Below are 14955 nucleotides of genomic sequence, written 5' to 3'. Positions count from 1 at the left end.
ACATTATGCAATTTGTTAATAACAAGAAATCAAACTGTCAAAATATGGCACGCAATGGCTCTGAACTGCAACCCGAGTTTGTCGAAACTTTTCTTTCTTCTTCATCCGTCTTCCGGCCCATAATTAATATATTTGGGCCTTCTTCTTTAATAAAACTCGGGCCCAGTTATTTAGGCCCAACTCGTTTTATAACTTAATTTCCGGCCCAGCTTTTCTTCTTAATTCAATTGCACAACCTGAAACGGCGTCGTTTGAAAACTGCCCAAATTCCCAATTTCTTTCCATCTTCTCCGAAGACGGCCGTAGCATATTCCCAATACAATTCTCCGTTCAATCCACCATCGCCGCCGTCACCGTCACCCTCGCCGTCGACGCCACCGGAAGACTCGCGTGCCATGAAACTAAAATCAAATTGTTTCGTTTTGTGAATTTTTCAGGCCGTTTACATTCCGAAGAACTCGTGGAATCTGTGTAGAAAGTACAAAATCAATGTCCACTCCGATCGAAGTAGAGAATCTCGAGGAACCACAGTTTGAGTGGGGTAAGAAAAGAGGCATCGGAGGAAGGAACAAAGACGTCCAGTTCTACGACTCGTTTGCTTACGATGGGGTGGAGTACAATCTACACGATTGTGTGTATATGCACAAGCAAGGTGAACCACCTTACATTGGGAAACTTGTTAAGATTTGGGAAAATGCTGACAAGTCTAAAAAGATAAAGGTTCATTGGTTTTTCCGGCCATCGGAAATTTCTTACTATCTGAAAGATACAGAGGTGTTGGAGAACGAACTTTTCTTCGCTTCGGGCGAAGGGAATGGTCTCGTCGGTCTTGCGAATATCAATCCTCTGGTAATTTAGAAACTTATTGCATGTTTTTTTACATTTTAATGCATCAGATATTGTTTTATTGTTTTTTATACTGTTGGCTAGTTATGAAACATTTATTACTACTTACCTAAATTTCGGTTGCGGACTTACTTTTACGACTGGTAAAACCGTACAAGTGTCGAAAACAGTCGTTTTTTGGAGAATAAGGCTAGGTAGAGAATTTGGATATTCGTTTTCCTTCAGGTATGTATATTTCCCCTTAACATAGTAAGTCGGGGTGAAATGATTGCATCTTAATTACTTTTTTGGTATTAGAGTGTTTAGTCGAGCACATACATAAATATTTGATTACGACTTACGAGTGGCTGATATTGGCGTATTTTAGTGTTCGGGTACCTGTAAGCGTATATTTGAACTCCGTTTTGTCTAGGGATGACAATGTAATGAGCCTAGGAAAACCCGAAACTTGATCCTCAACGCATTTTTCCAATTGTAAAAACTAAAACCCTATTCACCCATTTTTCTAACGGAATGGGGGCTAATCTTAAGAACTGCTAATCCAATTTGTTGAGAACAGAGCAGTTGGTTTGAAGTGTGTTGGTGGCTTAGGAAATCGGTGATTAAATGTAAAATATAAGACGCTGAAGGCAAAACCAGGATGAATGGGCCGTGGGGGCAGTTATCCTTGTGGTGGGCAAGAGTAGGATGAAATCTTAATGCGTTGATTGGCATGAATGTGTTAATGGTGATAGTGATGGAGGCTTAGGTGGACTAGCACCTTGATCTGGGTGAACCGGTGAAGATTGAGGAGAAAATGTGGGTGGTGTTGGTGGAGGGCCGATGGTGGAGATGGTTAAAAAATGGTATTCGGAAGACTTGAAAGGAAAAGAAAGAGAAAGATGAATATATGCTCATGTCTTGAGCTCTCTTTGTGTATCAGTTGTCTAATACTTGTAGAATATTAATTTTCTGCATTATCTTTTCCTGGATTAAAGAATTTCTGATATATATTTATGAACACATTTTAGATGATATTCAAACATGTTTAGACAAATAAAATCATTTTATGTACACGGGAACCGCCTTGGTGCCCCTTCCTTTCTTTAGTTGTATTATTGGGTTTTTAATTATGTGGGTATCCATTAATTAATCAGGAAGCTATTTCTGGAAAATGCAATGTCGTCTGCATATCAACGGACAATAGAAACCCACAGCCTTCGTCTGAAGAACTTCAAATGGCAAATTATGTCTTTTACCGCGTCTTCGATGTTAGAACCTGTACGATATCAGATCAGATGAACGATAGAGTTGGTGGGCTTGAAGGTACTCTGATTTGTGTTTTACGTTTTCAAAGTTTTGTGTTTGGAACTGGCATATGATGAGACGAGTTTCTTATTATTGCTATAATGCCCCGGATAATTTCACTCACTCATGGATTTGGTTTGCCGTTTTTGTCACAGTTAAGTTTGTATTTAACAGAAGACAGAGCAGCACGCCAGTTGATATTCCCCGAATTGAGTCAAATGGCAAGGACGAGGAGAGAAATGAGATCGCATGCAGAGAAACTCCGAAGCTTGCAGGTAAGAACATAATGCAACAATTGAACAATGTGAAACCTGATGAAAATAGTGATTATATGCTGGGAAAAGACGATACAAATCAGAAGGAAGGGCAGGTGAATCGAAAAAGTTTACTTGGAGAAAATTCTTCGGGCGCTGATGTTAATTCTAGTAAAAGTAGAAAACCTACAAAAACCACCAGTGAGGATGCTGTTGAGCTTGAAAAAGCTGCCAACTTAACTAAAGATTTGAAAGGTTTGCAGGGACAGCTATCAAATAGTAAATCCTTTCTATCTATTGAAAAAACAGAATCTTCACAGGCAAAAGATTCTGCTGGCAGTGAAATGGATACAGAACTTGGTGTAGAAGTGAGTGCTCGTAGAGAAAGGTCGTCACCAGCCAATGCTGCTTCACCTAATGAAACAATGAGACCTCTAACAATCGATGTCTCACCTAATGAAATACCAAAATCAGGATCTAATGAGGACCTTGAGCGATATGGTCAAGCTACTAAATTAGTTAAAAGTTCTAGTGCTTCAACGAAAAGGCCATTGAAGACTAGTGCTGATTTTTCTAAGGAAAAGTCGAATCCTCGAGATGATGATTGTCACAAGGACAAGGATACGACATTAGGTAATGATTCATATCCTATTGAAGGAGGCCCTTCTAAGAAAGCAAAGATTGAAGCTTCAGTTGAGAAATTGGAAGACAAAAGGAACAATACTCTTAAGAAGTTGAAGAAGAAAACTTCCCAAGGTGAAACAAGAAATTCATCAACCCCTACGACTTCTCACGACATTAAGGCAAAATCAAGACTTGGCAACGGGGATTTGAAGAAGTATAATGATGTCAAAGTGGGCAAGCTTTCTAATGATAACTTGCCTCATCCAAAGGAAGGCGATGGCGGGATTGAAGGAAAAATATTTGAAGTCACGCGAAGACCAAATGTTGTAAGTCGAGCCTCAAGCATACTTATGTTTTTTGAAACATTATTTTGATTTGCTATTTGTCGATGAGAAATTGATGATTTTTATACATAATGCTTCGTTATAAGCAAAAAGCCATCGTTACTTATTCCAAGGGATATCTAAGGATATGCTCTTAGATGGGTAAAATTTTATGCGTGAAGTGAGCTATTGGAATGAGTGAGAAAGATTTCCATTTTTTTTGGATAAGGGGGATGACTACGTTATAAATGATGAAAATAGATGATCTTTTTTATACTATGGTCTATTATTGAGTACTACATATATTGTTCTTTTCCAAGTTAAATCTTGTTGCCGAAGAAAACATAAGGGATGAACGTGAAACTCCCGACTTTGGTTCTAATCAACTATGTACGAGTACTAAGTATATTGTTCTTTTCTAAGTTAGATCTTGTTATAGAAGGGAAAATGAAGAAAACATAAGGGATGAACGTGAAACTCCCGACTTTGGTTCTAAACAACTAGGTACGAGTACTAAGTATATTGTTCTTTCTAAGTTAGATCTTGTTATAGAGTTAGATCTTGTTATAGAAGAGAAAATGAGAGATGGAAATGATTTAAACTCCCGACTTTGGTTCTAATCACCAAGTTGATACCAACTTCCCTATGAGAGTTGATTACCTACATATGTTGTTGGATGCGGAATGTTGGGAAATTTAGGGATGAACATGACTCCTTTGGGTTCTATAACCTAGGTCGACACCGACTTCCGACTTCCGACTGAGAGTTGCTCCCCTATATATGTTGTTGGATGCGCAACGTTTTGATGACTAAGAGTGAGAGTTGACATTTGATTTCATTGATGGTGTTGGAAAATCGTGTTGCATAAGTAATTTTGTCTTTATAAGCTTCTTAGATGTGAGGGATCAAGTAATTTGATATATTGAAGGCCTCTAGCTAATTGGTATCTCATGCTATGTCATTAGTTACTTTAAAGTTACTTTATGGGAATGCGCGGATGAATAGTATCATTTGTTATCTATATGTGTAATTGTATCATTTGAAGTATGTATTATGTGAGTGTGGAGTCGTGTACTATGAAAGATATAAGATTTTGATGTTTGAAGATATTAAGTGGTTTCTATGTATCCTAATAAGCATATTAACACGAAAGGATAGTTGTTCTTGTTAAATGGCCGTTTTGTCTGAAAGCGAGTTGTTAGTGATGTGAATTATTTAATATTTAGTAACTATACATGTTCCTCACGTGTAGGCATATTATTTAATGAAGCAACCATTCAACATGGTATCAGGGTGAGGACAAATAAGACGTACTAAGTTCGAATCTCATTGCCATCCATTTAAAAAGTTTCACGTACGAGGCTTTATTACAATTATGCCCGCACATAGAGTTATTAGATCTTAAATGATTCACTTCTCCAATAATTTAAGCTTAAGATGAAATGGTCATTCAAACCCCTATGTTCTGTAAACTTTAAAGACGATTTACTCATTGATTTAGTTGAATGGCCATCTCTACCAAACGTTTAAGCTCTTAGTGAAGTGCATCATTGAATATTTATATCTTCAACAGGTACCCTCGCCCAAGTGCAGACAAATTACATTTAAAGCCTTGCATCTGTAACTTTTTAAAATGGGTTGCAATGGGATTCGAATATAAGACCTAATTCTTGCATTGATGTCTATCATCATTGAAATGAATGTAAATGAGTTGAGATTTAAGCACATGGTATGAAATTGTGAAATAATAGAGGAGAAGAAAGAAGAGAAGGACATGATGAAGATCTGCAACGTGGTAGACTATTCGGTGAATAGTGTGGTAGGAGGGATTATATTGGTATATGGAGGGAGGGTTGAATAAGTAGTGATATTGGAGAACATATGAAGGTTTGGATGGCCTTCATATGAATTTTTACAATTAGACTATGATTATGTCAGAGAATTTGAGATTATGCTTCATTTAACAACACCAGTAGAATATATAACATTTTCAATATTTGCTGCATCTTTCTGGATACATATGTTTTCAAAGGATACATATCTTTTCTGTTCTAATGCTTTCTATCTGGTTTGCTTGCAGGAAACGAATAATTGGATGAAACTGGTGAGTTTCATCATGTACTTATATTTTTAGATGCTCTTGTGCAAGGATATTTCTGTTTTTGAATTATGAATTTGCTCTTATTTCATAGAGCAACTATACTGGCCTTTGATTTCATTCTTGACTTCCAAGATGATCGATTTAGTTATAATAATTTTTTATAAGCATTTATTATCTTGAAGCATGTACTATGTATATATATATATATATATATATATATATATATATATATATATATATATATATATATATATATATATGTGTGTATGTATGCATACTTGCTGATCTGTTATGTGATACTCTATAAAAATTCTTTGTTTTTTGTTGAAAATTTTCAAGAGTTCTAAACGTTATACTTTTTGCTCTTTTCCTAGTTAAAATATTTAATGCTTTTCATCGTTGGGATATACTTATTTACTTATGTTCTTGTTTATTTTTTGTCTTTAGCCTTGGGAGGCAAGATTGAAGAGTGCTCATGATCAAGGAAGATTTCTTTTACTCCAGAATTTGGATCCGGAATATACTTCAGAAGAAGTACAGGTAAGATCATTCCATTATCGAAGCCTTTTGTCCTTTTCAAGCTTTGTGCTTACTTTACACTGTGTTATTTCATAGTTCATGTTTTTTTTGAGATATGCTATTGTTGGCTATTTTACTTCACAGTGTGATGTGGTTCTAGTATTATGTATTCCAGTTTTATTTTGTAATATAATAATTTTGATGAATTGTTGTGTATCAAGTTTGGACCAACCGGTACAATCAGCTCCATTTTAGTATTAGGTATTCTTGTTCACCATCCTCAACCTACTGCTTTTTCTCGAATTCCTCTTTAGAGGTTGGGTTACGGCGAGGGCCTGAGTTTTGTTGCAGACTACTCTGTTGCTTATTTTTCCTTTCTAATTTTTGTATCCGTGATTGTATTACGCGGTCTCTAACGATAATCGTATGCCGCTATTTCAGGATATTATTGGGAGTGCATTCAAGGAAAGCTGTACAGCTAAAATGGTGCGGCATACCGCTATTTCTAGTCCACACTCGGGTATGTAGATACATACACCTTCTGTTGCATTTGACCTGTTATTCTTGTTCGTATTCTATATTACACTAGTTGAACAACCTCTTCCTTTGGTCGACAGTATTTTCTCATATAATTTTTACGACCTGCTGTTGATCGGTTCTTGTCTTCCCACATGTCAAATGATCTTTCCCTTGCAAAATTATGTTTCAGGTCAAGCTTTTGTAATATTTAAAACAAGAGAAGCCGTGGATAAAGTCTTAAATAAACTGGACGACGAATGCTTGATGTTACCAAATCAGAGGTACGACCCAAAGTTAATCTGCTATTCTCCTTAAATGGAGCACGACACTGCTTTAGTTCGATATAATATCTCTTGAGAAACCGCACTGATATAAAAACTGTTCCGTTTGCAGGCCTCTTGTAGTTAGCATTGGAGTTCTTCCCAAGCCTTCTGAAAAGCAGACGGGATTTGTTGGTCATTTGTCTATTGACAGAGCTAGGCGTCCAATGCAGAGGGAAATGGTCTCTCTCTCTCTCTCTCTCTCTCTCTCTCTCTCTCACACACACACACACACACACACACACACACACACACACACACACACACACACACACACACACACACACACACACACACACGCCATATCGGAAAGTGCTAGCTGAAGTTTATATATTATGAAAGTTCACATATAATGTTCGTTTGAAATGTTTTAGCATGCAATCTAAAATCTCGAAATATATAATTTATAACTATTGGTGTTCTTTTGGCATCATCTAGAAAGAAGCCGTGTCTACTCCACATTACTCCCAGAACAACACGATTGAATATGAGATGGCTATGGACTGGTGCTTACTACAATCGAAATCCGATAAATGGTGGGCTAAGATTTACGAGGTGAGATCATCTTAACACGGTCTCCTGTATAGAACGAATAAAACTCTCTCTATCGAGTTCCCGCACTTATTACGCTTCATTTTTTTTTATTATTTTTTGTCAGCAACAAGGGAAGGAATTAAAGAGACTGAAGGCTGGTTTTAAGTCGAAGTGAACATATAGTGCAATTTGTGTGGTGAGCAGTTCCCGTCAATTACGACGTTGATTCTATGATAGCAGAATAGTTTATTGAATTTCACCTCAGATTCATATTCCCAATATCTGATTGATTATCTTATCTATCTGATCTGATACACTACAGGTACGATAAATAACGAATACTAACTGGAGAAACTTTTAGCTTTCTTTTCCATGTAAGTACAAGACTGGTAAGGGTCACTGGATCGATCTTTCGATTTCGATTCCTTTTTGTGAAAGACATATGCCATATATATTAATGTTCTCGTATTTCGTGATGCAGCGAATTTGGCGATTTTCGGCTGGTTAACAGACACGCTTGCCATTTTCAAATCTCCTGGAAGAAGGCAATGTTTTTGTTTTTTTTTTGGCTGTGAATATGTAGTGTAATTTGAAGGATGAATATTTTTCTTTTTATTTTTTTTCTTTTAGAGATGAACTTTGGGTAGCAAGAGATGTAAAGGTTTGAAATTGAATTCCTTCTTCACCATCTAGTCTATAATCCTAATCACTGCATTTTACATTTTCTTCATATTTTGTGATTTGCATATAATTTGGGAGTAATTAAACAATTATATATTATTTAATGTTTGGTTGATTCTATATGCAGTATTTAAAAAAAAAAAAAAAATCAAACAATAATTTGCATTATTAAAAAAATATATTAGCAGTAATTAGGATTTAAAATAGTAATAAAAAATCAAATATAAAGCAGCATTGCACATTAGGTAGTGGGCTTGAGTCGTGCCTAACTCCTAACCACATTGTATGTGGTTTAAGTTTCATTTTCAAATTTAATCCCAACTTGGAGGAAGCACTAAATCACTAAGCATAATTTTAGGGGGAGTTGAACAAATAATATTCCAATCATGTGACATTTTGTTTATTTATTTATTTATGAATATTGAATTTCTGTTGTTTTATTTGAACGGATTGGATTATGTGGATTTTTTTAATTTTTTTTTTTGAGTAAGGATTATGTGGAATTGAATAATACACTTCCGTCTCCTAAAATAAAATAAAATAAAATAATAGTAAATAATAAATAAATAATAATAATAATATAATATAATACAGCTTTGTTGACGATTGACCAACGGCAGTGGTTATTTGGTCTTTTTCTCTCTGGAAATACTAGAAAAAAAAAAATCCTTTAAAAACAGCATTCACCCCCCGCCCCAAATTCTAAAACCCTAAACCGCTCTTTGCTCTCTGTCACTGAAATATTTCATACACTCGACCACGCACGCTGCTGCTTTCTCTCTCTAAACTTAATCGTGCGTCGATGGCTCCTTCTTTGGATGAAGAAACTGCAAAGAAAGTCATTCGCCAGGTAACACGTTTTTTTTTTTTTTTTTTTTTTGTTTTTCGATTATTTTCATCGTTTATTTTGGTGAAGGTGAAAGGATTTGAGTTTTTTTTTCTTTCCCTCTTTTATTTAATGTTTTTGTATCGGATATATTCTGTTTTAGGTGGAGTTCTACTTCAGTGACAGTAATCTTCCCAGAGATAATTTTCTGAAGAAAACCATCAGCGAAAGTGATGATGGGAGTATCCTTTTTTTTTTGTTTTTTTTTTTTTCATTTGTGCTGCTAAATCATGCGTTTGGTGATTTTTTAAATCATAATTTTATTGTGATTTTTTCTGTTGCTTTGTTTGCCTAATGAAGTCTGAAATTCAAGTGCGGTTTCTGCTATTGAATTGTGCTAGTAGCATGTCCATTCATTGAATTTTTTGGTTTTGATAACAACATTGTACAACCAAGCTTATGTTTGTGAAGCCCTTTTTTTCTCATTCGGAAATCCCGTTTACATTAAATAGGAAATGTTGTTGAGCTTTGATATTGGTTTAAGCAGCTTTGCATTACTAGTTGGTCTAAGTTTTAGAAAAGGAATGCGGTTCATTCGATTAAAATTAGTCTGGCACACTTTGTTTTTTTATTTTTGTGTGTAAACTATAATGACCTTTTGAAAGTTTAGGATTAAATAACCTTTTGTAGGTATGAAAAATCATATATACGCCTGTTGAAAGTTTGCTTCCTTAACTAGACTCTAGTGGTTAGTTTGGCGTTGATTTGTTCATTTTCTCGGATGAGAGGTCACTTGAGCCTGGGAGATGTGAAACCAGAAGATGTATCAGAGGACACCGTTTCATCTGTGGCTGAAACTCTAAAGACCTCTACGTTTCTTAGGATTTCTGAAGATGGTGAGTTTTTAAAGATTTGAGGATGGTATGTTTTGATCTAATGATTTTGTATATTAAAGTTTGCCTTCTTTTTTCCCTCTTCGTAAAGGGAAGAGCATTGGTAGAGTTACTGAGCTTCCAAAAACTGAAGAGGCCATTAAGCAATCAGATGAGAGAACAATTGCTGCGTCGCCCCTGGAATATGATGTCAAGCTTGAAGATGTCGAAACCTTTTTTGGCCAGTTCGCTAAGGTATATATATATGTGACTGATTCATCATCATTTGTATTTTCTTATCTGAAATTCAGAGTGCAGTACTTTACCGAAAATATCAGTTGCCTAATATATCTGTAGTAGCTTCGACAGTTGAGCATTTCATTTGTTAAATAATTTTGAAAATCTTTAGTTGCAGCTTGAAATTATTATTATAGCCCTACAGCTCTGTTTAAAAAATTCGTTCAATCTTTTTTGACTTAAATTAACTTCTATTTTCTATGTTAGGTTAATAGCGTGAGGCTACCTCGACATGTTGCTGACACTAGGTTGTTCTGCGGCACAGCCCTGGTTGAGTTTTCCAGTGAGGAGGATGCTGCAAACGTTTTGAAGCAATCCATAAGTTATTCAGGTGCTGAGTTAGAACTGAAACCAAAGTAAGTATCGATGTTAAATAAGTCACATCACCTCATGCATATTGGAAAATATGCTGTATTAGTTATTTCTTTGATATTATTTAAGTGCTTTATTAGTTACTTCTTCGGAACTCCTTATTTATGCTTTTATTTTTACCCCCTTTATCCAGGAAGGAGTTTGATGAAGAAAGAGCTAAGCAAGAAGAGGAAGTTGTGAAGACTCGTCCCCAAGCAGTTTCAAACCGCAAAGAGAAGGCGGCCAATGCTGAACCTCAGTGGGTGTTATACAAAATAAATTGTACTAGTTATCCTTATATTACTTTATTATAGTTTTAATCTGACAGCTATGTTTGTTGCAGATATCCCAAAGGCTTAATTGTTGCATTTAAATTGAAGAAGATCTCTGCTGAAGTTTCGGCCGAACAAAATGGCAGTCATGGGCCAGTGAGTGCTAATGCAGACGTCTCTATGGTAGACGGAGAACAAGATAAAGTACAAGTTGAAGCTGAAAAGACAGAATCCGAGGTTCTGAAAAGTGTCGAAGATGCGAAAAATCACGAAGAAGAAGCAGATAAAGCTGTTGCAGTGACCAAAGCGGAGGAATCCGAGGATGCTAAGGAATCTTCAGACGTAACAACTGAGAAGGAAAACCAAGAATCTTGTGAAGAAAAAACAACCATTGAGGTTTACAGGAACAACAAGGATGTTGTTTTAAGAGAGGACCTGAAAAGTATATTCCAAAAGTTTGGCCCTGTTAAGGTATTACATAATCTATCTTGCGTTTTGCTGTCTAGCCCCAAAGAGGAGAGTGTATTAGTAGATACATATTATTTGTCACTGATTGTGGATATTATTTTACATTGTGTGTAGTTCATTGATTTCAAGATTGGATCGGAATCTGGATATATAAGGTTTGAAGATGCTGAAGCTGCCCAGAAAGCTCGTGCTGCTGCTGTTCTTACCGAGGAGGGTGGTCTGACTGTGAAGAATTTCACTGCTACTCTTGATCCTGTTATCGGTTTGTGACTTGTCTTTTTTGTTTTTTCTCTTACAATACTTCTTGCTCAAGTTCGTATCTGAATTTCTTATCTTAACAATCACTTTAATATTCGAATTCTCAGGTGAGGCTGAGAAGGAATACTGGAACTTACTTCGTAATAGCCAGGACAAGCACCGTGACAATTTCAGAAACAACAACCGTGGAAGGTACAATTTCTCTTTAGTAATAACTTCTGTATTTCGGGATCATTTATTCACTTTTTAAAATTCCAAAAAGACGGGGGTCCACAAACGCCTGCTTAGTAGATGGCTCTTGATATGTTTTACAGGGGAGGAAGGCACAACAGAGGTGGTGGTAGGCATTTTGGTGGGAAGCATTCTCGTTCGAGAGATAATGAATCTGGAAATCGCCCTAATAAAGTTCAGAAAGTTGGGGCAACATAGATGAACTCCGATATCCACCATCGCACCATCGTCCGCCTTCCTATTTTTATCGCGTCGAATCAATTTTGTGCTCTTCCTTTTTTTTTCCTTTTTCTTTTTTTTTTTTTCTATTTAAACTATCATCTGGTGTACGATACGCAAGACTTGTTAAAACTGCTATTTATTTTTATCTATTTCCGGGCCTAATTTATTATATTATGTTTTGTTCTTGAGCTAGATTAACCATTGCATGTTTCTGGAAAATTTGGATTTTGTTTCTTTACTAAGCATTTTTGTTAGAGAGAATAGATTGATGATGAAGTATAGAGCAAATTATAATGTTTTTGCTTTATTATTTTTTTGTTCTTGGATTGTTATTTTTGTATTAAAATAACATATATTTTTTTTACTGGTGTTATTAAAATAGATGTCAATCATTGCTATGAGTGAATCATAGATTAATTTCTTTACATATCGATTGGAATAATCGTGAATAATATTTTTTCAAAATTAAATAGGAGGCTGTATATTTATTTAAAACCACTGAATTATAATATAATATGATTAATGTGGAGATTAGAAAAATGATTAACGAGGCACAGTAAAAAAAATGAAAATTGAATAACTTGTGTGCAGTTAAAATAGCAGTAAATTTATTACGTCAGCATCCTGCCACGTGTAACTTTATTAGGTCAGCATCCTGCCACGTCACTTTAATTAGACACTTCCAGAAACAAAATTTAGCCACTTTCTAGCTAAGATTTAGGTGTTGGCGGCGCTCTCCACACAAAATGTAAACCCTAAAAAAGGCCATTCTTTCACATATATAAACACAGCTTTATCTCTTTCTCCTCCAACAAAATTAGGGTTTCCTCAGCAGGTACAAATCGAATCATTTTTTTTTTCTAATTGCAATCGTAATTACTTTTGTATTGTGGTTTCATTAATTATCTTTTAACATTTTTCAGGAATCTACGTTTTGAATCATGCGTATGATATGTTTCTCCGATTACATGTTTTTTATCAAGATTTCAAGGCTTAAGGATGTCCGTGTTGCTGTGAATTCGGCTTCGACCGCTGTTTCTTTGTATAAATGTGTCGAGAGGCATCGATAAAATGATCGATGATAACATTTGCAATATTCCCGGATGTCTTACATAAATACGTTGATGCTTTATGTAAGATAATCAACGGATATTGCAAGAAGACGCTGGGACCCTTAAGAATGTTAATCAACGGGTATTGCAAGACATTGAATGTTCGATTAAGAATACTCAATGGATATTGCAGGAAAAAGGATAGGGGCTCCTACGAATCCGGCCGAGGAGACTACTGCACAACGAGAGGGCAAAACACACAATCGAAAGATTACGCGAGCACCTGCGGCGATAGAGGCGGAGGTGGATGCACATATGGATCCGCATGAGGACGAGATGACGCATGAGTACGGTTTCAGAAGTTGTTACACATGCTCGGTTTGGGCGTGCCCGATCTTAATCCGATGAGCTCATTTGTGTTCGTATATCACTTCAACAAAAATGATTTTGAACAAATTAATTTCTATTGCTAAGGAGAGGTTTTTTCCTAAGGAGGGGGTTTAAGTTTGAACTATAAATAGCGATTTTTTAGTAAAAAATAAGACATTTGGATGACTATAGAGTTTGAGTTTTTTTTTCTGGGATGTGTATTGCTTGATGTGTAGTGCTCTTCATTATGTTTTAATAAATGTATGAATTGATTTAGTTTTGAATAAAAAATATAATTATGTTCTAGAAATGCATGAATTGATTTAGTTTAAATATTTATTTTGTGCAGTGATTGTATTTGTTAAATGTATGGATAATCTATTTTGTTTTTTTATCTATTATATTAACATGTATATGTAATCTTTTCACAATGTTAAAAGGGGCTTAAATAAATGGATACTTGGAAAATGGTCCAATTCGGCAAGGCCCAATTATAACAAGGGTAAATTACACTCACACCCTTGAGGGGTAAAATTCAAAATCATCCCTGAGGTTTGCTCTCAACTTCAAATTCATCCCTGAGGTTCTATTCAGCGTCAATTTCATCCTTTGCACCCTCATTTAACCACCAAATTTGAAGGAAAAGCAAGAAATACCAAGACTGCCCCCAACAAATAGTGAACTTTGGTGGAAAAATATAATTGTTTGAAAAACTAGTTGCTGGAAAAAATAGTTGGAGCAAATTTTAGTTTTTATAAATGTGAACACAAACATAAAATATTATGCACTCACCCAAATACGGAATCATGAATTATTTATTTCGGGCTGAGATTTAAAATGATGAACTAAATATTTATGGGGTTTGGGGCAGTCTTTTTTAAAGATTGCCACACAAAATACCATAAATAATAAATATTTATTAACACTAATCAAAATAGTATATGAAACATAAATATTAAAAAATGATTATTGAAACTCCTTTAGTTATGTTATTGATTATGCAATTTATGTGAACTATGTAAGATGAACCGGTTGAATGTGTATAATTTGAAGATGAACCAGATTTTTTTTTAAATAGAAAGAGGCCTCGTTAAAACCTTGTTTTACCATTTATTTTAATAGTAGAATGATAAAGTGTAGTGATCAAATTTATATAATGAAAAAAAAAATATTTAATTTCAATAAGAGTTCATGTTAAAAAATTCAAATCATAAATAATCTTTGAAGAGAAAAATAATAAATATTTTTTTTCTTTTGAGAAGATGGAGCCAAATAGTTAGTTTAAGGGATAAAGGGCAGTTTGGGGATTTCTGAAAATTTCCTTCACATTTGGCGGCTAAAAAGATTTGGAGGATGAAATTGAAGTTCCATAGAACCCCAGGGATGAATTTGAAGTTGAGTGCAAACCTCAGGGATGATTTTGAATTTTACCCCACCCTTGAGATATGCTTAAATAACTTTAAGGTTCCTATAATATCGATAATTACACTTATCTCCTAAAACGTAGTTAAAAACTCTAACGGGATATGCATTGGATACATTATTCCGATAGAGTTCTAATGAACTATTACTTTTAGCTAGTGGTGAAGATAACGGTTCAAGAGGGTGAGTGTAATTATCGATACTACATGAACATTAACTTTAAACATACCTCAGAGGTGTGGCTGTAATTTACCCTTATAACAAGGGGTAATGACAAATAGGTCCATGGCTGTAATTTACCCTTATA

The 14955-nt window shown here is 35.2% G+C and overlaps 2 protein-coding genes and 1 long non-coding RNA gene across 4 annotated transcripts; all 3 read left to right on the top strand.

Annotated features, from left to right (window-relative positions):
• Nucleotides 1-220: 220 nt before the first annotated feature.
• LOC105977216 (bromo-adjacent homology (BAH) domain-containing protein) lies at nucleotides 221-8057 on the top strand. 2 transcript variants are annotated; one of them, XM_013002512.2, is made up of 12 exons: nucleotides 221-849; nucleotides 1983-2151; nucleotides 2289-3337; nucleotides 5415-5438; nucleotides 5883-5975; nucleotides 6396-6474; nucleotides 6664-6754; nucleotides 6867-6975; nucleotides 7232-7348; nucleotides 7452-7523; nucleotides 7650-7701; nucleotides 7809-8057. In XM_013002512.2, exons 1-10 carry the CDS (start codon nucleotides 490-492, stop codon nucleotides 7500-7502), a joined length of 2142 nt encoding a protein of 713 aa, XP_012857966.2. In that variant the 5' UTR covers nucleotides 221-489; the 3' UTR covers nucleotides 7503-7523; nucleotides 7650-7701; nucleotides 7809-8057. The 2 variants fall into 2 exon arrangements, with proteins under 2 accessions (XP_012857966.2, XP_012857965.2); XM_013002511.2 differs by having other exon boundaries at nucleotides 244-849; nucleotides 7650-7716.
• Nucleotides 8058-8451: 394 nt separating this feature from the next.
• LA1 (La protein 1) lies at nucleotides 8452-11974 on the top strand. Its single transcript, XM_013002331.2, has 10 exons — nucleotides 8452-8858; nucleotides 8998-9076; nucleotides 9581-9730; nucleotides 9819-9961; nucleotides 10211-10359; nucleotides 10509-10613; nucleotides 10698-11097; nucleotides 11209-11356; nucleotides 11460-11544; nucleotides 11667-11974. Exons 1-10 carry the CDS (start codon nucleotides 8811-8813, stop codon nucleotides 11779-11781), a joined length of 1422 nt encoding a protein of 473 aa, XP_012857785.2. The 5' UTR covers nucleotides 8452-8810; the 3' UTR covers nucleotides 11782-11974.
• A 588-nt stretch (nucleotides 11975-12562) lies between these two features.
• LOC105977075 (uncharacterized) lies at nucleotides 12563-13536 on the top strand. The gene is made up of 2 exons (XR_001174530.2): nucleotides 12563-12640; nucleotides 12729-13536. It is a non-coding gene; the product is annotated as an uncharacterized LOC105977075 (long non-coding RNA).
• Nucleotides 13537-14955: the final 1419 nt, after the last annotated feature.

This window comes from Erythranthe guttata, chromosome 1, assembly GCF_056151865.1.
Source record: "Erythranthe guttata isolate IM_541 chromosome 1, IM_541, whole genome shotgun sequence".
NCBI classification, from domain to species: Eukaryota; Viridiplantae; Streptophyta; class Magnoliopsida; order Lamiales; family Phrymaceae; genus Erythranthe; species Erythranthe guttata.
This window is presented reverse-complemented; position numbering and strand designations above follow the sequence as displayed.

Bases quoted from the DNA above. Each gene is read 5' to 3' on its own strand.
- LOC105977216 (XM_013002512.2), top strand. From the start codon at position 490: ATGTCCACTCCGATCGAAGTAGAGAATCTCGAGGAACCACAGTTTGAG. The intron at 5,439-5,882 runs GTGAGTTTCATC...TTTTGTCTTTAG, and splicing joins CGAATAATTGGATGAAACTG to CCTTGGGAGGCAAGATTGAA. The intron at 6,475-6,663 runs GTATGTAGATAC...ATTATGTTTCAG, and splicing joins TATTTCTAGTCCACACTCGG to GTCAAGCTTTTGTAATATTT.
- LA1 (XM_013002331.2), top strand. From the start codon at position 8,811: ATGGCTCCTTCTTTGGATGAAGAAACTGCAAAGAAAGTCATTCGCCAG. The intron at 9,077-9,580 runs GTATCCTTTTTT...ACTAGACTCTAG, and splicing joins CAGCGAAAGTGATGATGGGA to TGGTTAGTTTGGCGTTGATT. The intron at 11,357-11,459 runs GTTTGTGACTTG...TCGAATTCTCAG, and splicing joins TACTCTTGATCCTGTTATCG to GTGAGGCTGAGAAGGAATAC.